General features: G+C 47.3%; 1 protein-coding gene across 1 annotated transcript in view; it reads left to right on the top strand.

Annotated features, from left to right (window-relative positions):
• Window positions 1-23,820, top strand: part of CFAP90 (cilia and flagella associated protein 90) — a 30,139-nt gene extending 6,319 nt beyond the window's left edge. The window contains exons 2-3 of the mRNA XM_077491884.1: window positions 536-652; window positions 23,591-23,820. Of these exons, the coding sequence (XP_077348010.1) occupies window positions 536-652; window positions 23,591-23,770 (297 nt within the window). The 3' untranslated portion in view covers window positions 23,771-23,820. The remainder of the gene's footprint in view (window positions 1-535; window positions 653-23,590) is intronic.
• Window positions 23,821-24,374: the final 554 nt, after the last annotated feature.

Below are 24,374 nucleotides of genomic sequence, written 5' to 3'. Positions count from 1 at the left end.
TGCATTTAACACACTGTTCAAAGTCAGCCTTTGTGGGGAGGGAGCGCATGTGGCTGCGATTCTAAATCCCATCCATCCTCTGAGCCCAGGGATGTGGTAGAGTGGATTCTGGAGTGTTTGGGGGTGGGAAATCCTGTGTCCCAATAGCGGAGTGGGATGCCTGGGAACCGGCTAGTGAGTCCAGGGCTGACTCAAATCCTTAAATCCCCTCCAGGACGGGATCCCCAAACTCCCTTTTGGTCTTTATACTTATCCTTCCCCATTTGGTCTGTTTTGGAGGCATTTTATGGAGTGGAGAAGCCCTGTAGAGCCACGGGATCCGGGAGCTGAAGCACTGCACATCTTCCTACTCCATGCGTCAGGCCACGCCCCCGCACTTTCTGTTTTAGAGAGATACTAGCTAGTCTTGCATTTTTACTTTGCAAACTTTTAAATGTAACTTTTTTGTATTATGGGTTTAATATACGGTATTTGTTTTTTCCCACATGCTATTAATAATCTTATGAATAATGCAATGATATGTTTCTATTTAAAGGATGAGTATATTCCTGCATATGACTCCATCTTCAAGAGGTCAGAATTTTATAATGAAAAACTTCACCGGGATGACAGGGCACATGCAAAACACAAAGGTCTGCAGCTTCATAATGAGGTACCGCTAAATATTTTATAGCTATAAAGGAAAGAAATTTAAAGAAGATATTACAAATGATATTTTTATGCAATGAAAAAAGTCTGTAGTGTAGTAATAACTACCATTAGGCAGTTTTTGGAAAATAGAGGTGTATGGCAGTCATGCATTACCAATACTTTTTATTAAAGAGATCCTGTCACTAAATTATAAGAAACATCATGATTGTTTTGTTCACTTGCACTGCACTTCCTTTGAACTTCTGACTACTCCAGTAGAGTTAATTACCTAGCTTGGCGCTTCCCTCCTTGCATGTCATAGCCCTCTCCTTTTCTGACCCTTGCCTCTCTACTCAACTTTTAGCTAGCTGTTGGGGTAGAAGTGAAGTGGAATCCTGAATAGCATTCTGAGTCAGCTGGGGCTGCTGAAAACACATTCAAGATGTTGGCCCACAACAGCAGTCTCAGAGTTTTTGCATGTCTATACAATGGAGGCTTGTACAGGTAAATAACATGCATAAAATTCATTAAATTACCGTATATACTCGAGTATAGGCCGACCCGAATATAAGCCGAGGCCCCCAATTTACCCCCAAAAAAACTGGCAAACTTATTGACTCGTGTATAAGCCGAGGGTGAGACATGCCTGTCCATCCCTGTGTGTGTGTCCGTCCCTGTGTGTCCGTCCATCCCTGTGTGTCCGTCCATCCCTGTGTGTGTGTGTGTCCATCCATCCATCCCTGTGTGTGTGTGTGTCCATCCATCCATCCATCCCTGTGTGTGTGTGTGTCCATCCATCCATCCATCCCTGTGTGTGTGTGTCTCCATCCATCCATCCATCCCTGTGTGTGTGTGTCTCCATCCATCCATCCATCCCTGTGTGTGTGTGTCTCCATCCATCCATCCATCCCTGTGTGTGTGTGTCTCCATCCATCCATCCCTGTGTGTGTGTGTCCGTGTGTGTGTGTGTGTGTGTGTGTGTGTGTGTGTCCAGCCTACCTGTGTCCCGAGCCTCCGTCCCGTGCCTTGCCTCCTTGCCTCCGTCCCGTGCCGTGCCTTGCCTCCTTGCCTCCGTCCCGTGCCGTGCCTTGCCTCCTTGCCTCCGTCCCGTGTCGTGCCTTGCCTCCGTCCCGTCCCGTGCCGTGTCGTGCCTTGCCTCCGTCCCGTCCCGTGCCGTGCCTTGCCTTGCCTCCGTCCCGTCCCGTGCCAGGATCGCCGCTCTTCGTCGGCGCCTCGGCGGCCATTCTAAAATTCAAAAGCCGCGCCTCCTCCTTCGCCTGTGATAGGCGGAACACTGAATTTCCCAGCAGCCTGTGTTCCGCCTATCACGGACATCGTCTCATCCTCGTACTACGGACGAGGATGAGACGATGTCCGTGATAGGCGGAACACAGGCTGCTGGGAAATTCAGTGTTCCGCCTATCACAGGCGGAGGCGGAGGCGCGGCTTTTGAATTGTAGTATGTCCGCCGTCTGTCTGCTCGATACGCTGATCGAGCAGTCAGACGGCGATGACTCGAGTATAAGCCGAGGGGGGCACTTTCAGCCTCAAAAAAGAGGCTGAAAATCTCGGCTTATACTCGAGTATATACGGTAACATTTAAACTTATGGGAAGATTTTTGTTGCATTGGATGGTCTCCCTGATAATAACATTTAGCAATTCACCTGTTGCCCTAGCTGGCAGCCATTTTAAGCCACACAGCCCAGGCATAATCATCTGCTCCCCCAGTGATGGGAAGTTAAACCCTGCCCACTGGATGGGACAGGCAGGGCCCAGGGGAGAGGGATGAAAGGAGAAGCGGTTTGATGTATGGAAATAACAAATCAAAAGGGTGCAGAGGTCTAGTGCATTACCAACAGCATATCATTAGGAAATAATATAATTATTATGGAAAAAACAAATAAGTGCATGCTTACTAGGGATGAGCCGAACCAGAAACTTTGAATGGACCGAAAATTTGCGCAAACTTTTGAACCCCATTAAAGTCTATAGGACTCTAACGTTGAAAATCAAAAGTGCTCATTTTAAAGGCTAATATGCAAGTTATTGTCCTAAAAAGGGTTTGTGGACCCGACTCCTGCCCCAGGGGACATGTATCAATGCAAATTTTTTTTTAAAAACTGCAGTTTTTTTGGGAGCACTGATTTTAATGACGCTTAAAGTGAAAAAAAGTGAAATATTCCTTTAAAAATCATGCCTGGGGGGTGTCTATAGTATTCCTGTGAAGTGGCACATGTTTCCCGTGTTTAGAGCAGTCCCTTCACAAAATTACATTTCTAACGGAAAAAAAGTCATTTAAAACTACTTGCGGTTTTAATGTAATGTCTGGTCCCGGCAATATGGATGAAAATCATTGAGAAAAATGTCATGGATACCCCCCTGCCCATTACCAGCCCCTTTGGGTCTTGTACAGATATTAAGGGGAACCCCGTACCCAAATTTAAAAAAGGAAAGGCATGGGGCCCCTAGGCCCTATATACTCAGAACAGCATTATACAGCGGGCAAACAAGACAGGGACTGTGTAGGTTTGTTGTGTTAAGTAGAATCTGTATGTAATTTTGAGCTGGTATATTTTAAAAGTGTAGCTCCAGTCAAAAAATCTATTTTTGAACTTTTTGGAAAACATAGGGAAGGGTTATCACCCCGTAACATTTTTTTTGCTGTCTGTGCACCTCTACAGAAGATTTCACCTCGCTTTCTGTCTCAGTGACAAACATTTTTTGAAAATGTTGGGTTTTTAGTAAAACAAGAATTGGGATAAAGCATCAGTGGAGAGGAGACACGTTCAACTCTTACAGGAGAGAATTTCCCTTCCTAGGGGTAGATTTCATCTCACTTCCTGTTGTCGCCTTCCATTTGCAAGTTGGAGATGTTGATTGTTTGAAAGTAGGGGCCTGCCCTATATGCTCTGCAGAAATTTGGGCCTAAGGTGTTGCCACAATACTGTAATTCCTCAAAGTGACTCTTGGTGGGTGCTGGAATGCCCTGCTGTGAACTATTATATCAAGAATTGTAATTACATGCCATCGTTGAACAGTGGTAGAAAAATTGAGCCTTAGGCACTAGTGCCACAACACTGCAATACCTCACAGAAACTCTAGTTGGAGAGCAGGAATGAGCCCTGCTGCAAAGTATTGGATCAAAAATTGTAATCACCCCCCCCCCCGTTAAACAGGGCCTGAAAAATTGTGCCTTAGGCACTGGTGCTGGTGCCACGACACTGCAACCCCTCACAGATACTCTAGTTGAAGCGCAGGAATAAGCCCTGCTGCAAAGTATTGCATCAAAAATTGTAATTACATGCCCCTCTTAAACAGGGACTGAAAAATTGGGCCTTAGCCACTGGTGCCGGCGCTCAGAACCAAAAATGTTTTCCAGCCATCAGCAGGTTCATTGAGGAGGAAGAGGATAGTGACTCAGCATAACAGAATAGTCACTCAGCATCAGCATAGGCAGTTTTGAAAGGGATCTGACATTTCAAAAAAAATTATTCGGTTACATCAGCTTCAGGTGCTTGGTAGCTGGTGGTGATCCAAGACTGATTCATCTTTATGAAGGTCATTTGATTAACCAAGTCGGTGGACAGGCGCACCCTGTGATCAGTTACAAAGCCTCCAGCAGCACTGAATGTGCTTTCCAAAAGAACGCTGGATGCAGGACAGTCCAGTAGCTCAACTGCATACTGTACAAGCTCTGGCTAGTGATCCATCCTCAAGACCCAGTACCCCAGAGGATTTTCAGTGGGAAAGGTGTCCAAGTCTGATCTTGCCCCTAGGTATCCCTGCACCATGTAAATCAGACGCTGGCGATGGTTGCTGGAACCGATCATACCTTGTGGCTGTGGATTAAAAAATTGTCTGAACACATCGGTCAGACGGCCACCTTCTCCACCGCTCCTTCTGTGACTGACCGAAGCTTTAGCAACATGTTGTCCAGGAACAGGAATTTGTAACCTCCCAGTCTCTGGGAACGTGTTGCACAGACCTTTCTGCAAGGCCTACCAAAGATGTCTCTGCTCCCTGTGCAACGGCAAGATAAGGTCCGCGACCTTACCCTTGTACCGTGGATCAAGGAGAATTGCCAGCCAGTAATGATCCCTCTCCTTGATCCGCTGAATACGAGGATCCTTCCGCAGGCTTTGCAGGATCAGGGAGTCCATGCAGCTTAGGTTAGCTGAGGCATTCGGTCCAGAGTCCTCTGGGTCACTAAGGATGACATGATCCGCAGCCACCTCCTCCCAGCCACGTACAAGTCCATAGGTTTCTTGGGACTGTAAATCATGCCTAAAAGACTGCTGCTGATGCTGAGTGCCAGGCTCAACCTCCATGCTGACACAATCCTCCTCCTCCTCTGTGATCGGCGGGCCAGCAGAAACAATGGATAAAGGGGGCCTTAAGAGGCAAGGAAGTCGTCCTCCTCTTCCTGCCTCTGGTCTGCCTCAAGTGCCCTGCCCATTATTCCATGCAGCGTGTGCTCCAACAGGTGGACAAGAGGTACAGTATCACTGATGCATGCACTGTCACTGCTCACCTCGTGGCCTCCTCAAATGGTGACAGGACAGTGCATGCATCCCTGATCATGGCCAACTGGCGTGGGGTAAAAAAACACAGCTCCCCTGACCCTGTCCTGGTGCCGTAGTCGCACAGGTACTCATTAATGGCCCTCTGCTGCATGTGCAACTGCTGCAGCATGGTCAATGTTGAGTTCCACCTGGTGTGCATGTCACAGATTAGGCGGTTCTTGGGCAGATTCAATTCCTTTTGGAGGTCAGCCAGCCAAGCACTAGCATTATATGACTGGCGGAAATGCCCACAGACTCTCCTGGCCTGCCTCAGGGCATCCTGTAAGCCCGGGTACCTGCCCAAGAACCACTGCACCACCAAGTTAAGGACGTGAGCCACACAGGGCACATGGGTCAGTTGTCCCTGTTGGAGGGAAGAGAGGAGGTTGGTGTCATTGTCGCAAAACACCATTCCTGGCTTAAGCTGGCGTGGCATCAACTACCTCTCAGCCATGACAGAATCTCTGCCCCAGTGTGGCTCCTGTCCACCAAGCACACCAGCGCAAGCATGACGTAGCCCCTTGAACGCCTATGGAGCACCGCTGGTTCAGAGGACAAAGCACAGGAAGAGGCCATGGAGGAAGAAGAAGAGGAGGGGGTGGAGGAGAGAGGTGTGTCATAATCACCAGTAGTAGAATTTTGGAGGCGTGGTGGCGGAACAACCTCCAACACTACTGCACCTTGTCCTGCATCCTTCCCAGCTGCCAGAAGAGTCACTCAATGCGCCGTGAAAGATAGGTAACGTCCCTGTCCATGCCTGCTGGACCATGAGTCAGCGATAATATGCACCTTACCGCTGACTGCCCTGTCCAGCGAGGCATGGACATTGCCTTCCATATGCCGGTAGAGAGCCGAAATTGCCTTCTGTGAGAAAAAGTGGAGTTTGGGAACCTGCCACTGAGGAACCGCACATTGCACAAACTCATGGAAGGGGGCCGAGTCTACCAACTGAAAAGGCATCAGTTGAAGTGCTAGCAATTTAGCCAAGCTAGCATTCAACCACTGGGCATGTGGATGGCTGGGAGTGAACTTCTTTTGACGGTCCAGTAGCTGGGGCAGGGAAATTTACCTGGTACAATCAGACGTCGGTGTATCATTAGCATATTGTCTGCAAGTACTTGGCTGTGACACACCTAATTCTACACCTTCATTCCTCTCAGTACAGGTTTCAGAGAGCACTGAAGGTATAGTGGGGTTGGAGATCCCAGCTGATGAGGAGCAAGGAGTGGTCCGCTTTGTTCTTTGGTGTGGGTCTTTTAGGTATGCTTGCCAACGTGCTGCATGGCAGGTCAATGTATGTCTGGTCAAGCATGTGGTGGCCAAGCGGCTGATGTTTTGGCCACACGAAATAGGCTTGAGACATATGTTGCAAATAGCAGTGGTGCAATCTGATGCACTCGTCTCAAAAAAGACCCACACCATAGAACTTTTGAAATAACGCGCAGAGGCAGCTCCCTACACAGATGGAGCTCTGCGGTGTGATTCAGTCAGTGTGCCGCCTTAAGCTGGCCCCTGGAGGGTATCTTGTCTCGTTGGAGATGTGCCTCCTCCTCCCCTCTCCAATCAGGCACTCATGTGGAGTCAGTGACCTCATCATCCCCTGCCTCCTCATCACTGGAGAAAGCCTGGCAGTATGCTGCAGCTGGGGGAACATGACTGCCAGATTGCTGTCCTTCTTGGGCATCCCCTCTCTCTGGGCTCACGTTACTGCCTTCCTCTAGCTGGCTATAATAATAAGAGCCCTCAAAACACTGGGCATCCTCATGGAGCATGTACCCAACACTGTGCTCAAACAGTTCGGGGGACTCCTCAGGAGGAGGACATGGTGGCGCTAGGGAAAGAGTGACTGATGCCATTGAGACGAGGGAAGAGGCCACTTTGGCAGCTGCTTTGCCAGTACCCTGAGCCTGGGTGAGAGATGAGGGGGGCTTGGGCTTGGTCACCCACTTTACCAAGTCTTCGGCATGTTGCGGCTCAACACGTCCAGCTGCCGAAAAAAAGGACAAGCGTGTCCCATGGCCACGGGCTGATGAGGATGCACCGTTTCCATGACCAGCACTGTTGCCTCTAGACACAGAGCCTGCTTGCCCTCTTTTATTGGCTCGTGAATGTCTGCCTCTCCTTGTTGGCCTTCCAGACATACTAATGGCCTGCAGGGAGATGTAGCTGCAAAAAGCTGGGATGTATATACTTGTTATACTGCAATTAGCAGAATAAACTACCTCCCTGTAGTATTATTACTATGAGAACACCAGAAATTGGGGTAGCTTTAGGCGTACACTGTGCAGATGACACAATACACCAACTGTAATTACTGGAGCTGCCTGCGGTATAGGATCAGCAGAACACTAGCAATTGGGGTAGCTTTAGGTGCAAACTGTGCAGATGACACAGTACACCGACTGTAATTACTGCAGCTGCCTTCCTAAGGTATAGGATATGAAGAACACCAGCAATTGGGTAGCTTTAGGTGCACACTGTGCAGATGACACAATACACCAACTGTATTTCCTGGAGCTGCCTGCGGTATAGGATCAGCAGAACGCCAGCAATTGGGGTAGCTTTAGGTGCAAACTGTGCAGATGACACCGTACACCGACTTTAATTGCTATAGCTGCCTACAGATAGAATCAGCAGAACACCAGCAATTGGGGTAGCTTTCGGCGTACACTGTGCAGATGACACAATACACCAACTGTAATTACTGGAGCTGTCTGCGGTATAGGATCAGCAGAACACCAGCAATTGGGGTAGCTTTAGGTGCAAACTGTGCAGATGACACCGTACACCAACTGTAATTGCTACAGCTTCCTGCGGATAGAATCAGCAGAACACCAGCAATTAGGGTAACTTTAGGCATACACCGTGCAGATGACTCAATACACCAACTGTAATGACTGGAGCTGCCTGCGGTATAGGATCAGCAGAACACCAGCAATTGGGGTAGCTTTAGGTGCAAACTGTGCAGATGACACCGTACACCGACTGTAATTGCTACAGCTTCCTGCGGATAGAATCAGGAGAACACCAGCAATTAGGGTAACTTTAGGCGTACACCGTGCAGATGACACAATACACTGACTGTAATTGCTGCAGCAGCTGCCTATGGTATAGGATCAGAGGAACACCAGCAATTGGGGTAGCTTTAGGCGTACACTGTGCAGATGACTCAATATCACTATCCCCATCCAAGTTCACCATTCCTCAGAACTGTACAGCTTGAACAAATTGAGGACTACTAATTTCCTGGCTGCTCTTGTCCAGTTGTTGACAAACATCTTGAACACCTTCAGCTGTACAAAAACCAACGGTATTGCACCCCTGTTTGCCTGTACTGGCTCACTTCAGGCCTGTACTTATCTCATCAATGAACCTATAGAATCTCTCTGCTGCCTGTGATATTTCTTCTTCCCAAAGACTAAAGCACTACACAGTGCACTCCCTCAGCCACAGGATCATCGGTTGCCCCCTACCAATATCCACCAGGCTCTTTCTCTGTGAAGGAAATGATGTCTCACTCAGCGTCTAGACAACTTGGGCTCTATCCCACAGCTTCCTTCCTGGATCTCCTCCCATGAGCACTCTCCTGACTCCTGTGACGCACTTCATTTTGCCCCCCCCCTTCCCCCCCAGCTAAGCTTAGCTGGGATTTCAGTGTCTTCCTCTGGCTCGTTCCCTGGCTTCTGTCCAGGAAGGCAAGGCCCCTCAGCAAGGGTCCCCCCCAGGCTGCCTCACACCAGCATGCTGTAGTCTCCCCTTGCCCAGACTATTTATGGGCTCACCCCCCCCCCCCTCCTAGGCACACCTCCCCAGGGATTGGTGGAAGTCCCATAAATATTCATGCAGCCTTTGCAACTTTCTTAAGCCAGGTAGGATACTACATCAGGACCACCTTGCCATGAGCATGCACTCGTTTATCTTTACCTTCCTAATAAAATGTTGTTGGTAAGGCACTAGGGCTCTGCATCCTTTTGTTTTGTTTATATTGTTGTGAGATTCCCTGGTCTGAAGAGGGCAGCACTGGTGCAGCTTACCAGTCCTGGGAGGGAAGCTGACACTAGAATAGTCATCTCTAACAGCTGTTTGAGTTCTCAGTAACCCCTTAGCACAGGGGTGGCCAGCCAGTGGCCCGGGGAGTCGCCAGATTGCAGGTTGCGACCCGTCATACCACATCATCGGTGTTGTGAATGAAGCTGGTGGTAGAGGAAGAAAATGGCTGCAGAGCAGAGCCCATAAGCCGATGCTTCCTGTACAGCGCCGGCTTTTGCCACAGGCAGAGTCTATGGCAAAGTTCAGTTAACCCACAGGATAGACACAGGTGCACTACGCTGTACCTGCGGTGTGGGTAATCATCAGTGTGAAAGCAGTTTAGGCCCTTTTCACACAATCGGCCCTACCCAATCATACCCTCAATTCACCTCTACAGAGCAGCAGATGTAAACAGACTTTTGTCCGTTTACTCCCGCCTGCCAACAATCCGGTCCTAAAAATCTGATAAAAAAACTAAAAGGGAGTTCGCCCCCCTCCATCTAGGTGGATCGGATTGGAGGGCCTATAGAGTAGCTGTGACCTGTCATCCGCCCATTGTGGCCCGCGACTGGTTAACAAGTTGCTTAAGTGGCCCTCACTCTTAAAAAGGTTGGGCACCCCTGCCTTAGCAATACATTGTAAAGTGTGTACAGTTTGCTGTATGGAGAGCTTGGGGATAAGAGTGCAGACAGCAGTGAGCCTGAAGTAACTACCAGAGGAAAAATTCAAGACTACATGAGCCAGAACCAAGACTGACTCATACAGACAAGGGAGAGGTGTGCAGTCTGCCATAGTGGAGAGAAAAGCTTGAGGGAAGATTCTGCCAGAGACAGCATGGCTTGCTCTTCATCTTTCATGATCCAGCCAAGTTATCTGCCAAGTTATCATCTTGGTGTTATCACCAAGTTATCATTCTTGTTAACCTTCATCTAACTACAGAAACAGATGGTGCATCCTTGCTGCTACATATATGGAATATTTGACAAATATATTTTTTCTTTGCTATTGTTTTGCACTTCCCCCTGTTAGTATCTGGCAAAGCCTTTCACTGGCAATAAAAAGAAGGAACAAAAACACTATTAATCTCATTGTATTACTGTATGCTATTGTTTTTAATATTCTATTACCTTTACTGTTGCTTAGTTGGGATGAGATAACAGTTTGGTTCAAATGCAATTTTGGACTGAGCCTTGGCTGTTCGGTCAGCAAGAGCCAAACATCATGTATTTTAGCAGTGCTATTACTCCCTGTCAATAGCTGTTAAGGACGCCAACAGATGCAGGCACTGCTGAGCAGGCTCAACAATAGAGTCATCACCAGCATGAGGTCCCCAGCAAATTCTATATCAGACCCTTTGGGTCTGGTATAGATTTTAGGGAGGAAACCCACACAAAAAATAAAATGTGTGGAACCCCCAACCTGCTTCAATCCATGCCAGACCCTTATTGAGCATGCAGCTTGACAGGATAGGGAAGGGGGGGGGGGGGGTGAGCACGTGCCCCCCTCCCTCCTGAAGCATACAAGGCCACATACCCTGAACATGGGGGGAGCGGGTCTGACAAAACCCCTAGTCCCCAGGTTAGTGAATGGTTGCCCAGTGGTTGTGGGGGCCGTAGGCAGTGGGCTCATTGGAATCTGGAAGCCCCTTTTACAATTAGGAGCCTCCAGATACCACCCTCCCCACTCATTTACAAAAAGAAAAGAAAGACATAAACAGTTTTTGCAAGTCCTTTGATAGAAAAAAAGTCCCCTTATGTAGATCCATCATCTGTCACATCATCCAGTGATGCAGATTCACATGCTACCCCCCCCCCCCCCCCGCCATTTTTGACAATCCCCTTGCCTTTTAGCATAGAAAATGCCAATTACTGTTTGTTAATATTCAGGGCCCATTGATGTTAATGGGGTTTGGATTTGACATCCAAATGGCAAGGCTTACTATGATTTGTTATTGGTGCTATATATATATATATATATATATATATATATATATATAAAACACATCAGTTGTGTAAAAAAGTATTTGCCACCTTCCTGATTTTTATTTTTATTTTTTCTCACAATTAAATGATTTAGATCATCAAACTAATTTTAATATTACACAAAGATAACCCAAGTAAATCCAAGATGCAATTTTAAAATATTTTATTTATTTATTCAGGGCAAAAAGCTGCCTGGCCCTATGTGAAATAGGAATTGCCCCCTCCCATGCTGAATCATGAATGAACTGTGATTTTTGTTTTTGAATCAGAAAGGTGTTTATTGACTTTACAGGTATACAACAATTTCCAGTGCACATTTACATCCAAATATTTTTCAGTTGTCGATATACATACAGGCAATACATCAACACTTGAGTCCCTCCCTCTGTTCCCAGGTCGCTCAAGGCTCCCTAGCAGGTATATCATGTCCGGCCTGAATGAAAGGTGATTAATCACAATTTTTTTGGAAAGCTGAGTTAAATTTCCCTTGCCACACCCAGGCCTGATTACTGGCAGACCTGTTGAATCAAGAAATCACATAAATAGAAGCTGTCTGACAAGGTGAATCATGCTAACAGATCACAAAAAGCCACACATCATGCCACAATCTAAAAAAAATAAACAGATTAGAAACAAAGTAATGTACATGTATCAGTCTAGGAAAGGTTTCAAAGCAATTTCTAAGGCTTTGAAATTCCAGTGAACCATGTGAGTCATTATCCACAAATATAGATAAATTGGAACAGTGGAGAACTTTCCCAGGAGTGGCTGACCTACAAAAATTACTCTAAGAGCATGATGACAACTCATCCAGAAAGTCATAAAAGAACCCAGAACAACATCTAAAGAACTGCAGGCCTCACTTGCCTCAGGTAAGATTCAACAATAAGAAAGAGACTGGCCAAAAATGGCATCCATGGAAGAGTTCCAAGGCCAAAGCCACTGCTGACCAAAAGGAACACAAAGTCTCATCTCGCATTTAACAAAAACATCTTGATTATCCCCAAGACTTTTAGGCAAATATTCTGTGGACTTGACCAGTGTAGTCTAAAGGTCCCCTTACTCTCCCCCTGTTATCCATTCAGCCTTTATTAACCCCCCTGGCGGTATTCCTGAGTCTGGCTCGGGGTGGAGATTTTGTACCAAAAGCGGTAACCCCGAGCCAGACTCGGGACCGCATCGCTGTATGCAGGAGGAGACTACTTACCTTCTCCCCTGGATCCAGCGATGTCCCCCCGCTGCACGAGCGGCTCGTCCTCCACCGGATCTATCACAGAGCCGATCTCCGTTCCCTGCGAGCGTTGCGACGCACAGGGATGGAGATCGGCGCCAAATTCAAAAAGTAAAACACACAGTATACATACAGTATGATGTAATCTTACAGATTACAATGCTGTATGTAATTATTTCACATCCTCTTTGTCCCTAGTGTTCTGCCAGTGTCCTCCATGCAGTTTTATATTATAAAAACTGTTCTTTATGCCTGGAAACTGGAGATTGTCCATAGCAACCAAAACTGTCACTTTACATCAAAAATGATTTTAGACCAGCTAGAAAACAGCGATAATAAATTGGAATCACTCGCAGAATTGAGGGATAGAGATTTGTGGGGAGATCCGTCATCAAATATTGAAAAGTAATGACAGTGACAATTCTGCAACTGAGCAAATGTCAGTGTTTTTGATTTGATTACATTATTGAATAATTTTTATTATTGTTATATTATTATTTGGTACAATTATTTATAGTTATTTATTATATTATAATTTATGATTTCATTTTTCAAACTTTATCATACCCGGGATGTCTGCTAGACTCTGGTCGGAGACAACTTCTGGCAGTGATAACCATAACAGTATTCCATTCAACGTTCTTGAATACACCGGAGGGGCCCATACTAGCGATGAGCCCCCCACCCCTTTCAGATGACCTCTGATTTACCGCCAACTGTCAAAGACCACCAGACGAACATCACCAACATCCTCTTCAGTCCAATCAGCTGTCATGACGCCCTTCCATTGCTGCTTGAAAACGAAAAATGCAGACAAGAAATCCCCACTTCAACAAAATAGGGAGGGAGGATGGGAAAAACTGCCTCCTCGTTCTGTCTTCTTCCCGCACTGCTCTCTTGCTCCGCCCCTCCACCCTTATATACAGCTCCTCCTCCTTCCTTTCCAGCTCCCCTCTTCCTCTGCCCTCCTAGCGCTCCTCACAAAAGTTAACCCCTTGTTTCTCAACCTTAGCCAGCACTGTCATGCCCAGCCCTTCTTTACTTCCCCTGCAGTCCAGCCATTCCGGGCCTCCCTTGACCAGTGTAGTCTAAAGGTCCCCTTACTCTCACCCTGTTATCCATTCTACTCCAACCCTCTACCTCATACCTAAAAGATGAGACCACAACCTTACTTTGGAGTAAAATGGCCATAACAGTCTTTATTAACACAACTCAAAAAAAAAACACTCCAATCAATATATATATATATATATATATATAACCATATATATATATCCATATACAACCATCAAGTATAACAAATAAATAGCATATAAATAACATGCCCAGTCTGGTGATCTCTGACAGTGACCCATAACTTTACCAAACAACCAACTCACTGCAGTACCCCTTTTAACTTGACCAGGCCTCCAGCTGTGACCGCTCGGAGACAACTTCCGGCAGTGATAACCATAATCCAATCCATCCAACGTTCTGGAATACGCCAGAGGGACCCATACTAGTGATGAGCCCCCCACCCCTTTCGTATTACCTCTGATTTACCGCCAACCATCAAAGACCACCAGACAAACACCGCCACAGCCCAAAAGGGTGAATTCCCTCAACCTTGAGAGCAACCCCACACCCCCAGGGCCTTCTGAATACCGTCCTGCAACCCCAGGGACCACAGGTCAGTCCCAACATCCGAGAGATGCACCCCATCTTTCCTCAGCTACAGCCCCACATTACACTCCAGTTCCCGATGCCGAATGACGATTCCGCCATTCTGCACCACAAACCTCCCCACCACTTTGTTGACCCTAATAGGAGTCTTATTAATGCTCATAATGGACCTAGCCCACCTCCACACCGTCCTGGCTACGATGTCCGACCAGACTAGAATAGTACCCGGGAACAGGAACCTCAGTCTCATGAAATCTGATTTTATGTCCGCGATCAGGTCCCTGACCTTCCGGACTCCGAGGTCGTTCCCACCCACATGAACCACTAGAATGTCCGGGGGCCTGTCCATTTCTGCGTATCTTTCCACCTCTCCCAAAACTCTCTCCCACTTCATCCCCGGGATCCCCAACCACCTTAAACAAGCTTCCCTCCTAGAAATACCCAGTTGCTTGCTATCTGGTCTTTGGTCTCCTCTCCTGGCCCCCCAACACACATAGGAGTGCCCTATGATCCAGACGAGGCGTGCTGCACCTCCATCTGAAAAGAAAAGACCATAACAGAATAACTCAAGCAGGCAACGAACACCACACTACTTCACTTTTTTTTTTCAGTTCCCAACAGAAGAAACCCCCCCCCCTTTTCTTCTTCTTTTATTTTTTTTAAAGAAATCAAACCTAATCCACTGCCAACTGTGGCCTCGCATAAGTATGGAATCGGCAAGATTCCCATCAGCCGATCAGACGGACGGCCGCCTCATCCAGCCCACACCTGGCAGCCTCCGAGGCTGCCCCGATGCGGAAGAAGTGCGATGCATACTCCTTGCTATCCAAACCCACTTCCCGTAAACACTTCATGAAAAACCGACACAAATTGGTACTTGGACAGGATATTCCACAACCGTAAGTCCTCCCTATGTTCATGCCGCAGCCGCACAAAATGAGTCGGGACTGTGACCCCCACTGTGGCTGCTGACAGTCGCCTACAAGCTAAGTTCAGCTTACCCAGGAGAGACTGTAAAGTCCTCAAGTGCACCTTACGCCACCCCTGGATCTCCCTGATCTCCCGCTGCAACTCCTCCAATTTGTTCCTAGGCAACCGGCATTCCATCGCCCCGAGTCAATCACTATACCTAGGAAACTCAGCTCGGACGTCTGGCCCTCCCTTTTATCAGCCGCTAAGGGGACCCCAAACCTGCCTGCAATGTGCTGCAACGTGGACAGAAGTATCGCACACACAGCGAAGGCAGGTGGGCCCACGCAGAGAAAGTCATCCAAATAGTGGATGACCGACTCCAGGCCGAAACATCCCTCACCACCCATTCCAAAAAGAAGCTAAACACCTCAAATTAGGTGCACGAAATTGAGCAACCCATCGGCAGACACTTATCCACATAAAATCGATCGCGCCAGTAGCACCCCAATAGCCGAAAGCTATCCAGGGGTAAAGGGAGCAGCCGGAACACCGTTTTGATATCAACCTTGGCCATAAGCGCACCCTGTCCATATCGCCTCACCCACCTAAACGCCGCATTGAACGACGTGTATGACACTGTGCATGCCTTTGGGTCAATAAAGTCATTGACCGAGCCCTCTTTTGGAAAGGACAAGTGATGGATCAGACAAAACTTCGCCACCTCCTTCTTGGGGACTACCCCCAAAGGGGACACCACCGCTGCCAGCGGACAGGGTATCCTAAAGCCGTCCCGAAACCCCACCGCCAGCAAACGAGCCGCTTCCTTTTACTTAGAATAGAAAGCATCCTTTCCAGTATCCCCGGCGTCTTCCCTTTTTTGAGCAGAGTTTCCGGCCCGCTTCCCCTTTCGGAAACATCTGAACAGCATATGTGCTCCCCCACACCCGGAGCACTCATGCTTAAACTAGCATGCTCCCCCAAACTTGCAGGCGCCTTCATTAAATTGCCAGCATACCCCCCATTTTTTTCTGGCTGGCAGTCCTGAGGCAGGCGCACCCTGAAGAAACTGAAGTGGGGCCCTCGCCGATGACATAAGCCTCATCCAGAGGCTGATGTCCTTGTGATCCCAGCGCAATTCAGGTCGCACCGCCTTGCGCTGCTTAAATTGCTCGTCATACCGGAGCCCCGTTTACCCCCCGTACACTCTATGGGCCTCCCTGATGGCGTCCATATAACAGAATAAAGCTGAGCAGTGCTCGGAGTTCTTCTCTCTTATGACGCTCGCCAAAATGGCGAACACCTGCAACCAATTCGAAAAAGTGCATGGTATGAAACGATACCGTCTCTTTTCCTCGTCCTCCTTCTTGGAATCGTCAGGCTTCACCCTATCCAAGTTAAACTTCTCCAACGGGAGCAGCGAGAAGATCTCAACATACTCACCCTTGGCAATCTTCTCACGCACCTCCTGCTTCAAGTGCGCCCCCAGCGGGCCCTCGAAGCACACGCAGACCTCACATCGTGCTGCGTCGGGCAGCCTAACTATGTCCGACCTTGCGGCCGCTTCCTTGGCCCCCTTGTCCACTGCCGTCTCCGCAACCTCCCCTCTCCCGCCTGCACGGGCGAGGAAGGTGCCAGGGGTGTCGCTCCCCCTGTGGCCCCGGGAACCCCCCCGTGAACCCCGACCACAGGGCGACCTGACTCGGCTGCCCTTGCCCCCGCTCGAATCTCCCCACTAACGCCCAAAGCCCCTTGAGAAAATCCTGCATCTGCGCGTCGGGCTCCGTCATGGCAGGGGCATTCCCCGCCGTTGGCCGATCCCCTGCCACCCCATTACCCTGCATGGCAGGCGTCACCAAACCCCCCCCCCCCTCCGCGTGCCCGCCTGGACTACCCCCAGCAAACCCTGTAAAGCATTAGTCAAAGAAATGAAATCATGTGACTGACCAGGCTGTCCAGAAACTCTCCCCCCGAGGGACCGATGTTCTCCCTCGCTGGCACCTGTGGTTCTTCAGCATCTGAGATCTCCCCTTTCGACCTCTCCTCCTGGTCCCAGGTAGGCAGGGGTGTAAGCCCCCCGGGGGAAGAGACCCCGGAGGCCAATGCCAGCGCCCGCAACGGTGCCGCTACTCCTCCGGCTGAAAACTCCACGGCAGACTGGCGGTGCGCACCAGACCTGCATCCCCTGAAGAAGCAGATGTCCGGGTGCCCCTTCCGGCTTTCACTGCTGAACTACCTGCAGGTGGTCCCCGTCCCCTTACAGGCTGCATGGCTCCTTTCCTTCCTCCTGTCAGCTTATCCACCGAAGCTCCATCCCTCTCAGCCATCCTCCAGTGCTGCTGGGCCCTGCTATAGTTGACCCCCCTCTCCTCTCTGTCTCTCCTCACCAACTGGGAGCCAGCGTCATGTGTGCCTGTGGCCCCGCCTCCCCGACACAGGCCAGCAGCGTGTGGACCGCCCCAGGCCTGTACTGTCCCGCTGTGTCCTCTTCGCCAGGGGGGATCAATTGGTCCTCCCCTGGGCTCCTAATGATATGAGGTGGCCAAGCAGCAGGTGCAGGGGAAAAACGCGCCAGAGGCCGAGACCTTTGCGCACACTGCGACCGCTCACCAGTCCCGGGGTCTTCTTCTGCCACGTCTGCCAGCTCTTCCACATGCCGCCGCAACCAGTCCAGTCCTCTGACTTCCGCCTTCTGCTGCAGCTCCGCCAAAATTGCTTCGATGGCCGCCATAGCTGAGGAGCAGTGGTAAAAAACTGCCTCCTCGTTCTGTCTTCTTCCCGCACTGCTCTCTTGCTCCGCCGCTCAACCCCTATATACAGCTCCTCCTCCTTCCTTTCCAGCTCCCCTCTTCCTCCGCCCTCCTAGCTCTCCTCACAAAAGTTAACCCCTTGTTTCTCCACCTTAGCCAGCACTGTCATGCCCGGCCCTTCTTTACTTCCCCTGCAGTCCAGCCATTCCGGGCCTCCCTGATGAGACAAAATTGTAACTTTTTGAAAGGTGTGTGTCTCATTACATCTGGCATAAAACGAATACAGCATTTCATAACAAGAACATCATACCAACAGTCAGACATGGTGGTGGTAGCATGATGGTCTGGGCTGTTTTGCAGCTTCAGGACCTGGACAACTTAACATAATTGATGGAACCATGAATTCTAAGCTCTACCAGAAAATCCTAAAGAAGAATGTCCAGTCATCAGTTTGTGACGTCAAGCTCAAGTACACTTGGGTTATGCAGCAGGACAATGACCTGAAACACAACAGCAAGTCCACCTCCAAATGGTTCAAACAAAGCAAAATGTAGGTTTTGGGTGGCCTAGTTAAAGCCTGGACTTGTGGCTAATTTAAAACAATTCTGCAAAGAAGAGTAGGCCAAAATTGCTCCACAACAATGTGAGACTCATCTCCAGTTATCGCAAACGCTTGATTGCAGTTGTTGCAAGGGTGGCACAACCAGTTATTAGGTTTAGAGGGAAATTACTTTTTCACATAAAGCCGGGCAGTTTTGGACAGCTTTTTGCCTTAATAAATTGAACCATCATTTCAGAGTGACAAATATGCAAAAAAAAATAATCCAGAAAGGGGGCAAATACTTTTTTACACAACTGTATATACATATATACAGTATCTCACAAAAGTGAGTACACCTCTCCATTTTTTTAAATATTTTATTATATCTTTTCATGTGACAACACTGAAGAAATTACACTTTGCTACAATGTAAAGTAGTGAATGTACAACAGTGTAAATTTGCTGTCCCCCCTAATAACTCAAAAAAATAGAATCGCTGTGTTGGAAGAAAGATCACAAAACTATTGGATGTTAGGAACCTTGCGCTCCTTCACCTTCCATTTGAGGATGCCCCACAGATGTTGAATGGGGTTTAGATCTGGAGAAATGCTTGGCCAGTCCAACACCTTTACCCTCAGCTTCTTTAGCAAGGCAGTGGTCATCTTGGAGTTGTGTTTGGGGTCGTTATGTTGAAATATACTGCCCTGCGGCCCACTGCTCTGCTTCAGTATGACAGTACATGTTGGCATTCATGGTTCCCTCAATGAACTATAGCTCCCCAATGTTAGCAGCACTCATGCAGACCCAGGCCATGACACTCCCACCACCATGCTTGACTGTAGGCAAGACACGCTTGTTTTTGTACTCCTCACCTGGTTGCCACCATACACGCTTGACACCATCCGAACCAAATAAGTTTACAAAAAAGAAAGAGAGGCGCCTCTGGGTACTATATAACAGTTTCTTTAATGTAAATAATAGTGATAAAACTCACATTTTAGTGATTAAAAAACAAGCGTTGTACTGGTCTCATACAACGGGGGGAAGGGGAAGGCATCAGTGTAGTCATTCTCATAAGCTGTTGAGTCCTGGCAAGTCTGTCCTCAGCTGATCATGGCAGTGCTGGTGTTTAATCCAGCTAGAAGCATGGAGGAGCGTCCGCACAAGGCTTGGAACGCAAACAAGGCTTCAGGCGAGGGGAGATGACGTCACCGAACGTGCAACGCATTTCCTGAGCTGGCAGAGCTGTGGATGGTTGGGCGGCTGCACTCCTTTGTCAAGCTGCACTCCCACGTTGCACGTTTGGTGACATCATCTCCCATCTCGCCTGAAGCCTTGTTTGCGTTCCAAGCCTTGTGCGGACGCTCCTCCATGCTGCCGTCCGGGTTAAACACCAGCACTGCCGTGATCAGCTGAGGACAGACTCGCCAGGACTCAACAGCTTATGGGAATGACTACACTGATGCCTTCTTCCCCCCGTTATATGGGACCAGTACACTGCTTGTTTTTAATCACTAAAATGTGAGTTTTATCACTATTATTTACATTAAAGAAACCGTTATACAGTCTGCACCCAGAGGCGCCTCTTTCTTTTTTGTTTTCTTCAGTGCTATCGGGAACCTGGTTTCAGTTTCCATCGGAAGGCTGCTGGACTGTCTTTGAGAAAAAATCCCCCATTCCCCCTCCCCTCTCCTCCTTGTCCCCTTTTTGTTTTGTTTTTAATACCCATATTATGTTTATTGCCCTTTCATGTGCATATGGATTAGACCTATAGCATTGTCATGCTTTTAAGTCTGTAATCTATATACTGAGCACTGTGTGATTGGTTTTCTTTTGGGAAAATTATGGTAGATTGTTGTTTTATTTTCTAGCGCCATTTACTTGTACAACCAAATAAGTTTATCTTTGTCTCCTCAGACCATAGGACATGGTTCAAGTAATCCATGTCCTTAGTCTTCTTGTCTTCAGGCTTTCTGGTGAATCATCTTTAGAAGAGGCTTCCTTCTGGAACAACAGCCATGCAGACCAATTTGATGCAGTGTATGGTCTGTCAATTAACCTACCTGCATGTCTGTGGATTGTGGGAGGAAACTGGAGTACCCAGAGGAAACCCACGCAGGCACAGGGAGAACATGCAAACTCCAGGCAGGTAGTGTTGTGGTATGGGATTTGAACCAGTGACCCTTCTTACTGCTAGGCAAGAGTTCTAACCACTACACTACTGTGCCGCCCCTGCAGGATCTTGGCAACCTTCTTATAGCCTAGGCCATCTTAATATAGAGCAACAATTATTTTTTTTCAGATCTTCAGAGAGTTCTTTGCCATGAGGTGCCATGTTGAACTTCCAGTGACCAGTATGAGAGAGTGAGCAATAACACCAAATTGAACACACCTGCTCCCAATTCCCACCTGAGACCTTGTAACACTAATGAGTCACATGACGCTGAGGAGGGAAAATTAATATTTGGCCCCAATTTGGACATTTTCACTTTTGTTGTCAGTGGTTTAGACAGTAATGGCTGTGTTTTAAGTTATTTTGAGGGGACAGCAAATTTACACTGTTATACAAGCTGTACACTCACTATTTTACATTGTAGCAAAGTGTCATTTCTTTAGTGTTTTCACATGAAAATATATAATAAAATATTTACAAAAATGCGAGGGGTTTACTCACTTTTGTGAGATACTGTAATGGTTATAGAAAGGAATCACCCCCCTTTGAAATCACATTTTGTTGCTTTGCAGCCTGAAATGACAACAGATACAGTTTTTATTTTATCCAGCTGTATTTATTGAGTGCAACTTATAACATCTAAGTGATGACAAATGACAAATGATGGAGTGATCACTTGTAAACAAACCAGCATCATGTCCGGTTCCTCTCTCCCCTCTCTGTACCGATCGGTACAGTGTGAGCGGAGAGGGGAGAGATCGGGTGCAGCAGCACTGTGGGCTGGATCTGTAATGCCCACAGTGCTGCTCTGTGCCCATTGCATCCTCATCCATCCATCCATCCATGCTCAGCCATCTCAGCAATACTCATCCATCCATCCATACTCAGCCATCCCATCCATACCCAGCATCCCATCCATACCCAGCATCTCCGCTCATTGAATCCACATGTGGATTATTGGATGAAATGAAATAATATATGAACCTTACTACACTACAGTGTACTACTCCTTTTGTGGGCGCCGTGGTGTGAGCTTTTCCATTTAGAAGGAATGATATTGTAGCTTGGGCATTTGATTGCTACAGAAGAAAAAGATAACGTTGGGACTTTAAATGAGACGGTGAGGTCAGTTGCCTCCATCCCTATGAATAGAAACAAACCGGATGACTGGGGGTTGGGACTTTAAATGAAGCAGACAGGTGCAAAACATTTAAATTTATTGGAAAATCAGTGGTAAGTTGTATGAGGGTAATCATGAGAACACCAAGAAAACCAATATATTACATCCAATGGATAAACATACAGCAATAACAATTGACCACTGAAAATACAAATCACACGTTACAAGTGATCGTTGAATAAGTAAAACATATAGTTGGCATAAAACATGGCATATAGTAGCTCTATGCATTTCGTGGATTCATTCACTCTTCAGGAGCATTCACGTGGAAAACTGAATGCTGTAATATAATAGTAACAAGAATATCTGTAAGGTCTGACCATTATCTGTATCAATGCAGTAGCAATGTGCCAACATGAATCAGAATAACTCCATAGGGGTATCACTGGTGGGAGCTGAGGTGGTTAAGGCAGACCAGGAGTGGACAAGGATGGTTTCTTAACCACTTGCTTACTGGGCACTTAAACCCCCCTCAGTCCCAGACCAATTTTCAGCTTTCAGCGCTGATGCACTTTGAATGACAATTGCGCGGGCATACAACACTGTACCCAAATGAAATTTTTATCATTTTTTTCCCACAAATAGAGCTTTCTTTTGGTGGTATTTAATTACAGCTGGGAGTTTTATTTTTTGCTAAACAAACAAAAAAAGATGCAAAAAAAAAAAAAAAAATCATGTTTTAATAGTTTGTTATAAAATTTTGCAAACGGGTCATTTTTCTCCTTCATTGAAGTGCGCTGATTAGGCGGCACTGATGGCTGCATTGGTGGGCACTGATGGGCTGCATTGGTGGGCACTGATAGGCTGCATTGGTGGGCACTGATAGGCTGCACTGGTGGGCACTGATAGGCATAGTTAAGGCGGCACTAATAGGCACAGATAAGGCGGCACCGATGGGCACAGATAAGGCGGCACTGATGGGCAAAGATGGGCACAGATAAGATGGCATGGATGGGTGGCACGGATAAGTGGCACGGATGGGTGGCACGGATGGGCACTGATAGATGGGACTGATGGGCACTGATAGGTGGCTCTGATAGGTGGCACTGCTGGGCACTGATGGGTGGCACTGATGGGCAGCACTGCTGGGCGGCACTGGGGTGCAGCACCTTTGAGGCACATTGTGGGCACTGTGGGTGGCACTGTTGGTGGCACTGCTGGATGGCACTGTGGGTGGCACTGTGGGCACTGTGGGCACTATGGGCACTGCTGGGTGGCACTGATGGGGGGCACTTACTTTTATTCAGGATGGCACTGCGGTGGGCAGGTGGGCACTGGCAGGGGGCAGGTGGTCAGCTGTATTGCTGGCCGTGATCGGGACTGATGTCCCGATCACGGCCACCGGTGATCGGCTTTTTTTTTCTCTCCTCGCGCTGTCAGCGCGAGGAGGAATAATAGCCGATTACCGGCTCCGTTCTATCACATGATCAGCTGTCATTGGCTGACAGCTGATCACGTGATAAGGGGTCGGGATCGACCCCTTGCACGGATCGGTGATCAGGCGAGTCTCATGGACTCGCCGATCACAGAGCGCGCCGCGCGCGCCCCTCAGGGCGCGCGCAGGCCACTCGTACCCGGGACGACGTCAATAGACGTAGTCCCGGGAAAGTAGATCCGCGCTAATGCCGTCATTTGGCAATAGCGCGGATCCCAAGTGGTTAAAGCACTTGTTTTGGTCACATACAGTTTGTTGGGGATATCCCCATTATATATAAATTGTTTTGGACTATTTTTATTATATTTGGTTTGCACTATTTTCAGCACTTTATATATTCACATATTGATTTTGAGTCGAATCATTCTAGCGAAGCACTATTACAATGTTTATTGGGTGTGTTCAATAAAGACTCAAATTAGAATTGTTTGTGTTTCTTTACATGGAGTTTGTGGACTTTACTTTCTTCTCATTTAACATTCTATAAAACTGTTTCTTCTTGCAGGAAACCTCACGACTTGTGCCAGTACTAAGCTCTTCAGAATATGGGAGACACCTTCATCTTAATGTAGACAAAGTAAACAGAGAACATGTTAGAGTTGGTGTGGTACGTCTGGAATTTTACCGCAAGAGTGGAATGAGCAAATCACTGGAAGAAGGTTATGGTTGTGTAACTCCATCATAACACTGGTCATTTGATGCAGAAAATCTATTCATTAAATGTGATCAATATAATGAGTGAGGACATTCATTCTTTGCAAAGTGATTAACATAATTTCAGAAAGGATCACTATACCCCAGATGAATCAGTGTAAAATCAGAACAATTCAAATTATTTGCCACATTACATTGTTTAGGTGACTACTTATTATTACAAAATAGTAGTGCTGCTTTCAGGTAGGCAACGCATATCTATATATTAAAAATACAGAAAAATGGGGGACTTTAAAGGTGCAAAGTAGACACAGATATGTTACAAAATCAACATTTATTTTACATCAATAAAAATCATCTGGTAAAATGAATGGATTCAACAGACACATATAGAACATTTCATGTAAAAATTGATGCTTACACTCAACGTGTTTTGACAAATATTTTACACAGCTTCTTCAGATGTATATGCATCAATCTAAGTAGAAAAGTAAAAAAAAAATCATTAAGAATAATATACTTATTATACATAGTTAAACGTTTTAATTATATGTTCATAACATAACTGTTCATGCAAAATGATTTATTCTATTATACAGAATAAATAAATCATTCCATTGCATTGCGCATCCAAC

Source organism: Lithobates pipiens, unplaced genomic scaffold (genome assembly GCF_037356315.1).
Source record: "Lithobates pipiens isolate NorthernLeopardFrog02 unplaced genomic scaffold, aLitPip1_a1.2 Scaffold_19, whole genome shotgun sequence".
In the NCBI taxonomy this organism is placed as follows: Eukaryota; Metazoa; Chordata; class Amphibia; order Anura; family Ranidae; genus Lithobates; species Lithobates pipiens.
This window is presented reverse-complemented; position numbering and strand designations above follow the sequence as displayed.